The sequence below is a fragment of the Amphiura filiformis genome, chromosome 2 (assembly GCF_039555335.1).
Source record: "Amphiura filiformis chromosome 2, Afil_fr2py, whole genome shotgun sequence".
Lineage (NCBI taxonomy): Eukaryota > Metazoa > Echinodermata > Ophiuroidea > Amphilepidida > Amphiuridae > Amphiura > Amphiura filiformis.
In genome coordinates this window covers 52,547,611-52,559,686 of record NC_092629.1, presented here as the reverse complement: position 1 = coordinate 52,559,686, position 12,076 = coordinate 52,547,611, and the positions used below count along the sequence as shown (strand labels likewise).

Below are 12,076 nucleotides of genomic sequence, written 5' to 3'. Positions count from 1 at the left end.
GCCTTGAAATTGCAAAAAAAATTGACTTGAGATTTGCTGTTTAAAGAAAAAAAACTCATGTTCAGTTACTTTCAGAGCACCTTCACTAAACCAGTTCTTAAGACTTATGGCGAAATTGTCCTCCAAATACCCAAAATTTAGCTTCTAAAACATTTGGGTGTTTTCCTGAGACATTGGGTGTTTTCCTGAGACATTTGGGTGTTTTCCTGAAACATTTGGGTGTATTCCTGAGACGTGGGGTGTTTTCCTGTGACATTTGGATGTATCCCTGTGACATTTGGATGTATCCCTCAGACATTTGGGTATTTTCCTGAGACATTTGGGTGTTTTCCTGAAACATTTGGGTGTATTCCTGAGACGTGGGGTGTTTTCCTGTGACATTTGGATGTATCCCTGTGACATTTGGATGTATCCCTCAGACATTTGGGTATTTTCCTGAGACATTTGGGTGTTTTCCTGAAACATTTGGGTGTATTCCTGAGACGTGGGGTGTTTTCCTGTGACATTTGGATGTATCCCTGTGACATTTGGATGTATCCCTCAGACATTTGGGTATTTTCCTGAGACATTTGGGTGTTTTCCTGAGACAAAAGTTTTGATCTCATTTTCTCCATAAAAACCATTGGGCACTAATGACTCAGTTGGCCTTGAAATGGGAAAACAATGTGACTTGAGATTTGCTGTTTGAAGAATAAAAAATGCATGTTCAGTTACTTTCAGAGCACCCGGCTAAACCAGTTACGTCAAAATTGTCCTCCAAATACCCAAAATTAAGCTTCAAACTTGAGCTCCAAGCATTATTTCCAAGAAATATTTGCAGATAAAATGAAGGCCACATGTTAGTTACCGATACTTCATTGTCATCAACGTCAAGTTGATTTGTTGTGGAATGAACTGCGGAATGATGATTTGCCATGCTAATACTGAGGGTCCACGCAGACACCATGCAGCTGCACATGCCTCTAGTGTATGTGTTTGTTTGTGCGAGTCTGTGCTGGGACTCATTGAGTTGAAATTCAGCTTCTCAGTCTGATGCACTGTCTCTGACCACTGTACAGTTGACAACATTTCACTAACTTGTGTATGTTTTGATTGCTTTTTCATAACAAGATTACCCTGGGGTATGCGCTCAAGCCAAACAAAAGTGATTATACTATAAGGGCTTGTCTTTTTTTATTATTAGAAAATCTTTGTGGAAAACCAAGTTAACCGCTCATGAATAGGGGTTAAACCTAAGTAGAAGCAAGTTTACCTCTTATGAATAGGGGTTAAACCTAAGTAGAACCAAGTTTACCTCTTATGAATAGGGGTTAAATCTAAGTAACCAAGTTAACCACTCATTAATAGGGGTTAAACCTAAGTAAAAGGTTATGGTTAACCACTTATGAATGGAGGTTATACCTAAGTAGAACCAAATTAACCACTCAGGTTAAACAGAAGTAAAACCAAGTTAACCACTCATGAATTTGCCCATTGCACGGTTCCGCCATATGCAAGGAGAGCCTGGCAATAGACATGAAACTGGAAAGGAAGAATTAATGTATCATTACATATTATATGAGCGGTACAATTCCCATTCATGTATGCTGCAAGATCCAGGCTCTCTCTGTATATTCAGAGCTGTGCAATAGGCAAATAAGGGTTAAACCTAAATCAAATTAATGAATGATTGCTGACATGAGTAAATATCAACTCAATTTGTTCAATCTTACTATTTTGATTTGCAGTGATCTACCGATTACGATCCCTGCTCCTGAGGGAGAACCACCCATCTCCTGGTGGGATGAACATGCAGACAAGTCACTTATGGTTGGGGTGTTCAAGCATGGTAAGTCTCATTGTAAAGTATAGTAGTTTTTCCTTGATGTTGCACAAGGAAAGAAAAATCTTACTCTGTGTGTATGGTCTAGTTTGTAAACACAAAACCTGATGGGACAATCATGTGATTTTGAGCGTGGTCTAGATTGTAAACACAAAACATGATTGGACAGTTGTGTGATTTTGGGCGTGGTCTAGTTTGTAAACACAAAACCTGATTGGACAGTTGTGTGATTTTGGGCGTCATCTATCAAGCTCGAGATAACCCTTCTTCTTGAATAAGTTGGTATTAACAGTCGGTATTGATAATGTGGAACATGTTTGTAGATGCATGCGTATGTAGGGAGTTGTAGGCATATGATACGCGAATGTGATTGCAATACACGCAACTGGAGATGTGAAGTTAAATTTTTAGTTAAATGAAATAGTTTATAGTTAATAAAACAATATTTAACTGACTAAGAATGAGGATAAACGATATGAATTTTTTTGATTTTACTATCCTCTACTGTATGATAGACAACATGCAGGTCCAATAGTTTGTCGTAGTCCACTTCTCAAAATATTCGGTCAGCCTATCCTCTACAATGGGAACAAGTAACTAAGAAATTTGCTATCGTGTATGAAGCAGAATAGGTGTACCATAGTACATGTGACACAGTCTGAACCAAGCGGACCAAATAAGGAGGGCATTTTGGGGAGTTACCATAAATTAGGGGTTCATTCATAGGATTGAGGGCATGATCGCTGTTTATGCCCGAGGCATGAGCCGAGGGCATAAATCATCGATCATGCCCGAAATCCTATATATGAATGAACCCCGTTCATACATACCCAACATTCTGAACATAGCAATTCAATACAAATGAAAATAATAAGGGTTTACAAGTTTAAATAACATTTCCATACCGTTTTCCTTCCAAAATTGGGAGAAATTGAGTAGGCCTATTTACAGGAAACAGCTCGGCTCATGAGGTCAACACGCTCATCTTTTGCGCTCCGCGTTAGATGAACGCGGTGACATGCGCGTGTACGCAATACTAGCAAATCGTGGATCGTGTTAATTGGGTTCCAACGCTGCGTGACGCAGCTTGTTTATGCCCTGCGTACTGGTCATAAACGGAATTTATGACCAGCAAAAAAGGGCCCAAATCCAATCAGAAACGTTGTTATATCCTGAGTATGTATGAACACTTGATAATTAGCATATGTGCTTACTATCGAGCGCTTTTGAAAACATGAATTTGTACCAAAGTCTGGCGCTTTACCAACTGAGCTAATGGGGTTGAGACACACTATGTATATCGCTGATTTGCTAAAAACCCTTAACACTTTTGTGGATAGGCCTCTTCATGTTTGCAGTTTTCAAAAACGCTTGATAGTAAGCACATATGCTAACTATCAAATTTTTACGGTATTATTTCCTGCTATCTTATTGTCTCTTAGCCTTGTAATATGATATAATACGGTTCAGGGCGTGTACAGCTTTATTTTCTAAGTAAAATACTTCTTTAGCATTTCAAGCAAGGTTGTGGCATTAAAGGAAATCTGTACCATAAACTAATCAATGGCTAATATAGTTATATACCCCTAAATTAAACATACCAGACGGTCTATATGAATTTCGGAATATTCCTAACAAAGAAAAAGCACTTTTAATCCTTCCTTTCTGCGATTCATGGAAGCTGCCATGATAGCTCCTTTCTGCCACAAGCGGTACAGTGTAACCTTTCACACAGACCCGCGGCGAGCGTGTGTTGCTATGGCATTCGCGACCCCCACAGCCATTGATTAGTTTATGGTACAGATTTCCTTTAAGAAGGTAAAACATTGCAATCTTGTTCTCATCTTGTCTTACTACAGGGTATGAGCGATATGTTGCCATGCGTAACGACCCATCGTTGTGTTTCCTGGAGCGATGCGGTCAGCCCAACCAGATAGAAATCGCCAGGGAAAACAGCGATGATTTCAACGACAGGTGTGTACAACATATGGCTATTCTAGGTGATATCCATACACCATATGGAAAACATTACCTTTATCTTCCCACACGGGTGTGTAAATTACAGATTGAATCTGGTAACCCCATTTGAAATTCACTCTGTGTGTGGAAGATTAAAGATCATTGTCTTCCATAAGGGTATCTGGATTTCAACTGGAATGCCATAGATATATAAATTTTATTTGCGAACTGCAATCATCAGTGTGTGATCATGGTATCTCAACTGCAAGATTCTGCTGAAGGCAGCTTGAATACTCCCTGAGTTTGAAGACATACCAGGTGATGCCGAGATATAACCCAGGCTTCCATAAGACAGTCTAGGTGATGCAAGACTTACACTGAGATTATCAGTGCTCTATACAGGGGCTACAGATTCTGTTGAAGGTGGCTTGAACAAGCCACACTCCTTGAGTTTGAAGACATACCAGGTGATACCTAGATATAACCCAGGCTTTCATAAGATGGTCTAGGTGATGCAAGACTTACACTGAGATTATCAGTGCTCTATACAGGGGCTACAGATTCTGTTGAAGGTGGCTTGAACAAGCCACACTCCTTGAGTTTGAAGACATACCAGGTGATGCCTAGATATAACCCAGGCTTTCATAAGATGGTCTAGGTGATGCAAGACTTACACTGAGATTATCAGTGCTATGTACAGGGGCTACAGATTCTGTTGAAGGTAGCTTGAATAAGCCACACTCCTTGAGTTTGAAGACATACCAGGTGATGCCTAGATATAACCCAGGCTTTCATAAGATGGTCTAGGTGATGCAAGACTTACACTGAGATTATCAGTGCTCTATACAGGGGCTACAGATTCTGTTGAAGGCGGTTTGAACACTCCCTGAGTTTGAAGACATACCAAGTGATACCTAGATATAACCCAGGCTTTCATAAGATGGTCTAGGTGATGCAAGACTTACACTGAGATTATCAGTGCTATGTACAGGGGCTACAGATTCTGTTGAAGGTAGCTTGAATAAGCCACACTCCTTGAGTTTGAAGACATACCAGGTGATGCCTAGATATAACCCAGGCTTTCATATGATGGTCTAGGTGATGCAAGACTTACACTGAGATTATCAGTGCTATGTACAGGGGCTACAGATTCTGTTGAAGGTAGCTTGAATAAGCCACACTCCTTGAGTTTGAAGACATACCAGGTGATGCCTAGATATAACCCAGGCTTTCATAAGATGGTCTAGGTGATGCAAGACTTACACTGAGATTATCAGTGCTCTATACAGGGGCTACAGATTCTGTTGAAGGTGGCTTGAACAAGCCACACTCCTTGAGTTTGAAGACATACCAGGTGATGCCTAGATATAACCCAGGCTTTCATAAGATGGTCTAGGTGATGCAAGACTTACACTGAGATTATCAGTGCTCTATACAGGGGCTACAGATTCTGTTGAAGGTGGCTTGAACAAGCCACACTCCTTGAGTTTGAAGACATACCAGGTGATGCCTAGATATAACCCAGGCTTTCATAAGATGGTCTAGGTGATGCAAGACTTACACTGAGATTATCAGTGCTCTATACAGGGGCTACAGATTCTGTTGAAGGTGGCTTGAACAAGCCACACTCCTTGAGTTTGAAGACATACCAGGTGATGCCTAGATATAACCCAGGCTTTCATAAGATGGTCTAGGTGATGCAAGACTTACACTGAGATTATCAGTGCTCTATACAGGGGCTACAGATTCTGTTGAAGGCGGTTTGAACACTCCCTGAGTTTGAAGACATACCAGGTGATACCTAGATATAACCCAGGCTTTCATAAGATGGTCTAGGTGATGCAAGACTTACACTGAGATTATCAGTGCTATGTCCAGGGCTACAGATTCTGTTGAAGGTAGCTTGAATAAGCCACACTCCTTGAGTTTGAAGACATACCAGGTGATGCCTAGATATAACCCAGGCTTTCATAAGATGGTCTAGGTGATGCAAGACTTACACTGAGATTATCAGTGCTATGTACAGGGGCTACAGATTCTGTTGAAGGTAGCTTGAATAAGCCACACTCCTTGAGTTTGAAGACATACCAGGTGATGCCTAGATATAACCCAGGCTTTCATAAGATGGTCTAGGTGATGCAAGACTTACACTGAGATTATCAGTGCTATGTACAGGGGCTACAGATTCTGTTGAAGGTAGCTTGAATAAGCCACACTCCTTGAGTTTGAAGACATACCAGGTGATGCCTAGATATAACCCAGGCTTTCATAAGATGGTCTAGGTGATGCAAGACTTACACTGAGATTATCAGTGCTATGTACAGGGGCTACAGATTCTGTTGAAGGCGGCTTGAACAAGCCACACTCCTTGAGTTTGAAGACATACCAGGTGATGCCTAGATATAACCCAGGCTTCCATAAGACAACCTTGGATGTTATCCCTGTATTACCTTCACACCGCAAACATGCCAACCATTCTTCGTCTCTGCAGTGCCTACTTTCTTGACATTTTCTGACAATATCAATGTAAATTCCTTGCCGGCGTGCGATCAACTTTGCATGACTAGCTGCGGTTTGCCTGTTGTCGTCAGCTTGCTATATGCATTACTGGTTCATGTTGTTTATTCACATCTGAGACCCAATATCGATAAAGTGACGTCACAGGAAAAAAGTCTATAACACACTAAACATACTTGACCTCACATGCCTTATTACACTTCATGTGTTCATAAATGAGTTGATTTGTTGTGGAATTAACTGTGGAATGATGATTTGCCATGCTAATACTGAGGGTCCACGCAGACATCATGCAGCTGCACATGCCTAGTGTATGTGTTTGGTTGTTTGAGTCTGTGCTGGGACTCATTGAGTTGAAATTCAGCTTCTCAGTCTGATGCACTGTCTCTGACCACAGTCAATATTTCTAAAACTTTGGTTTGCTTTTTTTCCTTTCTTATGACAAGATTATTATTACAAATAGCAACATTATTATGACAGGCAAGTGAAATGTCCATGGATGTTTCTGTGGATTTCCATGTTTTGAATTCTACAGCCAACACACAATGTGTGCATTGTCCGCGTTTTTAAATTCCACGTCTGTCTATCCCCATCTGGTCTTGACTGGAGCTCCCCAGTAAAAGGAATACAATCAAAATCAGTGATAATGGCCACTTTCAGGAAACGTAAACATGCTTTCGCTTACGTTGTCTTTATTGTTTGTGCGCCTTGAGTTCTTTTGAAGTTTGTGCACCTACTAAGAACCCTCTATTATGCATCGAAATGTATGCTATATACCACTGTAAAATGGTGTGATTATAATGCATTTGGACGTCAAAAGTGGTACTTTTTTTGCTGAAGTCAGGACTTCCAAATGATATTTCCACTATAATGTGGATGAAATGACAATTTTCAGACTAGTGCAATAATGGCAAGTAAGCTTACACTTGTAAGTTGTTGTAATGTTACGTAGCAATAAATCACAATTACCAGTAAGAATCTGCAATTCTATACACACTTACCAGGCTTTAAGCTATTGAATTTCCATGTTTATTTCCTGAGGCCACTCGCATGCCTGTTATGAAAACAAAATACTTGGAGCCAGTTATACTGACCATTATTAGCTTGAGATGTGTGCACGATTATTGATACGACCCACCAATTTGTCTTTTTCATTACTCTGCAGTCAGCTAGATGTGGAAGGCACAGATGGTCCGGATGGGGATATAGACAATGACTTGAGGCCATCTGGCAGCTGTGATATCAAGGATGAACTGAATGACAGTATGTCAATGGATGTCAATGATATTAAGGTAAGTTGTCTTTGTTATATCTATGCAGTGGACTAGATGTGGAAGGCACTGATGGTCCAGATGGAGATATAGACAATGACTTGAGGCCATCTGGCAGCTGTGATATCAAGGATGAACTGAATGACAGTATGTCAATGGATGTCAATGATATTAAGGTAAGTCTAAACGCTGTACTGACATCAGCTAGATTCAAGTACGCTCAGAAGGCACAGGCATGGAAGATTCCAATCTATGTGTTATTAATCTATGAATTTTTTTCCCGTAACGTCAAACTTGCCACTTTTTAAGTTACTGCATGGGTGAGATGGCTGAGCAATTAAAGGTGTTGCGCTGTCGACTGGGAGATTACGATTGGCGAGGGTTCGAGTCTTGGGCTTGCCTTAGGTGAGAATTCTCTTCCACTCCCAAAAAATGTTCCTATAAGGTCGGAAATCCTACAGTTGTGTTCAGTTACTTTACAGAATAAAATTGTAGAATTTCTTCTCACCCCCATACACTGCTTAGCACGTGCAGATAGGTAGTGTATGTGCGACGTCTCGTGGTTTGGAAGTCATGTAAAGCTGTTGGTCCTGTGTACAGTAAGAGTCAAACCCAGTGCAAGTTAAGTATCAGAGCTATTCAAAAAGAGAAGGGGGACCATTCCTGGTTCTGATATCTGCAATCAATCCTAGGTTCCAGGATCGTGCATAGGTAAATTGTGCACGTTAAACCCGTGTGGGTATACTCAATATTGAGGTATGCACATATAAAGGAAGAAGAATGGAGCAACACAAGACACACAAGTAGAAGCTTGTTGTGAGAAGCCCTTGCAAAAGGTCAATAAACAGTAACATGGTGTATAATTTTGTATATTCAATTTACTTGTTTCAGGATGAGTCTATGTCGTCATTTCCTCCATCAAGAACTGGTTCTCCAGCTCCAAATAAACCAAAGATTGACAACAACTTAATTAGTAAGTGATATATTGGGCTATTCTGGTTGAAATCCATACACCCCCTATGGAAAACATGACCTTAATCTCCCATACAGGGAGTGTAGATTTCAAATGGAGTTGCCCATTCAGGTAACCCCATTTGAAATGTATGGTCTTTTAATGTTAGGGTTTGTATGGTCTTGTAGCGTTAGGGTTAATGCTTGACATTTAAAAAAAATTCATACACTCTTAGATAGTGAGAACCAATCAGAGCAAACGTTAGTAAATTACTAGCCGTGCTCAAATATTGTATAATTGCACGGGCGTGCACTCCGCATAGTAAGCACAATACTTTTGGACGCGTCCATTTATCTTGTTGGAGGATGCATTTATATTTGCTTGCATTTTCCAACATTTTCAGTGACAGTTTTGTAACAAAAATAGCAAAAATCACGGGATTTTAGTCATGTGTGAAATAGGTTAATAAATGCGTATTACTTGTTGCTCGAGAAATTGTACAAAATAATGCACTTGTACTGAGATGTTGATGCGTCTAATGCACCCCCCCCCCCCTTCTGGGCTTGTGCATTAGACGCATCAACATCTCAGTACAAGTGCATTATTTTGTACAATTTCACTCTCAACAAGTGATACGCATTTATTAACCTATAAATAGAAGTACACACATTTCCTGTAATTTTTATTCATGGATTTAAATCTTCATGAAATTTTGCCTGGATCTTCCCTGTACAAAGTATAGGGAAATAAGAAAGAATGAACAGTTTACCAATCCAAAGTGTTACAATTAAACATGACAACAAATAAATACAAATCCCTACCGCATACAACCCAACTTGAAGAAAAAGCAAGGGAATATGCCGGCATGGGAATCGAACCCTTTGGGTTGGTAAACTGTTCATTCTTTCTTATTAAATATATTCAGTTTCCTCTTGTAGCGAGCAATCGTTCCCCATTGTGTTTATTTGTTCTTGTGCAGGATGCGTATCCCCATTACCTAATTTACTTATAGGGAAATACACATTTTCAGGAAATGTTAAAGCAGTTGCAGGAAATTTTGTCAGTGCTTGTTTTCATCCCTGTTTATTATGTTATTTACCAGTACCCTGTGAGCCAGGCAAACTACCCTTCCCACCAGCCCCAGACCTCAACACCAGACTGCGCCGTTTAGTAGCCACATGTCAACGCAACCACAAGAGACAGCAGATGAAAGTAGCAAAGAAAGAAAGGGTAAGCAGGCTTTGGATTTATATGAAATTTTATTTGTATTCCTAATACATTTGGGTGTATTTCTAATACCTTTGGGTGTATTCCTAATACATAATATGGTTGTATTCCTAATACATTTGGGTGTATTTCTAATACATTTGGGTGTATTCCTAATACATTTGGGTGTGTTCCTAATACATTTGGGTGTATTCCTAATACATTTGGGTGTATTCCTAATACATTTGTAAAGGTAAAGGAGTCAAACCTGTATTTTACAGGACAGAGTGCCCATCTCTCCTTCGTTAGTGATTAGGCCAGACTCCATCATGTGAGCGAGTCTGTTACCTTCCTAGCATTTAAGATTGCCGGTACCCTTTTATACACCTGGGTGGAATAGAGTAATCGAGATAGAGTGCCTTGCTCAAGGGCACAACATGATGTTGGCACAGGGGCTTGAACCCGCAACCTTCCAATTATGAGTCTGAGCCCATTCCGCTTGGCCACCGTGCTCCCAAAAGTTAGCCAAAAGGCTAGAACAAATATTGTACCATCCCAGAAGGATTTTCAAGACACATGTCTTTCAAAATGGCATTTCCTTTACCATTTGAACCCAAAATGGCACCATCACAGACTATCTTGGTCAAATGTTGGTAAAAGCAATACCATACTTGAAATTTCTGACCCCAGTGTGGCCAAATGCAAATAACTGACCCCACTGGCATTGACCTTTTTACTTATGGAACTCAGGAACGGTATCTTGCAGATATGTCAAATTATACTTTTTCTAAATCCTTGAGAGGAGAAGAATAACGTAATGGCGCTATGGGCTCCCTTGACATAACTGGAATTTTAGACACAAACTAAAAGTGCCCTCCCAAAAAAATCCCACCAGCAAATTAGGGCACATACCCTTAATTCTTGTTTGGATTTTTAGAGGAGGGAGCTCTCTATTTGTACATGAAATTTACCCCCAAGGCGAAGCAACCCAGGTGCACCATTAGGCGAATGTTTACGGTACTTTGGTATGATTTTTAACAAAATTTGAGAAAGTTTAAAATTTAACTCATGCCCACTACTAGATTAATGGCAAACAGCAAGATTAGGGTAGCTGAGGACCCTGGCTAACAGAAAAATATGGTGGATGAAAACCACTAAGGGGGAGCCAATTATTATTAGTTCATAAACAGGTGATCTTCTACAATGTTTTATCCACATTTTTCAAGCCACATATGAGACTTAATAAAATTGTTCATAATTTTTTTTTTTTTTAGAGGGAGCATGTCAAGAAGATCCGTTTTGAAGAACAGCTGAGACAACGTGAACTAAGAAAACTTGAGCATGCACAAAAGTAAGTGTGTTAAGTGTATGAACCTGAACTGGGGGGGGGGGAGAATGCTATTTTATCAACATTTTGTATTTGAAAGGGCTTACCTTACAGAAGATATTACCCCCTGTGATATGTTTTTACTCCTGCTAGGTGGTCAAGAAGAGAAGAAGCCGACTTCTACCGCATTCTGGCTGCTTACGGCGTGGACCTTGATCCACAGACGGGCAAGTACAACTGGACTAACTTCAAGAAGCTGGCCAAGCTGGAGAAGAAATACGACGAGAGGATGCAGGAATACTATGAACATTTCAGGGTCATGTGTCTCAAAGTGTGCAAGAAAGATGACCTTTTACCACCGGACTGGGGTAAGGCTTACTATCGTTTTCTCAGGGACCGATTTAACTTTGGCTATGGCAGAGATGCCAACACTCCCTATTTTAGAGGGAGGTTCCCTACTTTTGTAAACATTTTTGTCCAATTTGATACCCAAATTTGGCAACATCCTTATTTCTGATAAGTTATGTGCCATTGAAGTTGCATGTAATATTGAAAACCTCCCTATTTTTTGTTTGAATTCTCCCTATTTTCTGGATGTTAATGTTGGCATCTCTGCTATGGGGAGATGGAGAATTTAAAGAGGAAGCCCCGCCAGAGCAGTTCTTTTGGGGGGAACCAAACCTGCCTGGTTATCAAATCAATGACAAGGTTATCTCTGAATTTGACAGTTGCTAATTGATGCAATAACATTAAAACATCAATTAGCTGTCAAATTCAGAGATAGATTAATTTGATAACCAGGCAGGTTTGGTTCACCCCAGAAGAACTTTTTTTTACCTAGGGAAAAAAGGGGAAACATTTATGTTTTCATGTGTAAAAGGAGCATGGAATATTTTAAGATTTTAAAAATAGGGGATGAAGGAAATTCTTTTAAAAGGAAACACATGGGGGGGGGGCAAAAGTTATTTTTGGTCCGAAATGGAAGTTACCCAATTGTCTATTGTATTCAAAACCAGTACTCC

At 40.1% G+C, this 12,076-nt stretch overlaps 1 protein-coding gene and 2 non-coding genes across 3 annotated transcripts in view; all 3 read left to right on the top strand.

Moving 5' to 3' along the window:
- The window catches only part of LOC140141354 (chromodomain-helicase-DNA-binding protein 7-like), a 73,367-nt gene that overhangs the window by 39,639 nt on the left and 21,652 nt on the right, over nucleotides 1-12,076 (top strand). The window contains 8 exon segments of the mRNA XM_072163192.1: nucleotides 1,728-1,828; nucleotides 3,682-3,796; nucleotides 7,464-7,615; nucleotides 7,618-7,745; nucleotides 8,461-8,542; nucleotides 9,624-9,751; nucleotides 11,002-11,078; nucleotides 11,208-11,422. Coding sequence (XP_072019293.1) covers nucleotides 1,728-1,828; nucleotides 3,682-3,796; nucleotides 7,464-7,615; nucleotides 7,618-7,745; nucleotides 8,461-8,542; nucleotides 9,624-9,751; nucleotides 11,002-11,078; nucleotides 11,208-11,422 — 998 coding nt within the window.
- On the top strand, nucleotides 896-1,038 carry LOC140146903 (small nucleolar RNA U6-53/MBII-28). Its single transcript, XR_011858344.1, has one exon. It is a non-coding gene; the product is annotated as a small nucleolar RNA U6-53/MBII-28 (small nucleolar RNA).
- Nucleotides 6,540-6,680, top strand: LOC140146904 (small nucleolar RNA U6-53/MBII-28). The gene has a single exon (XR_011858345.1). It is a non-coding gene; the product is annotated as a small nucleolar RNA U6-53/MBII-28 (small nucleolar RNA).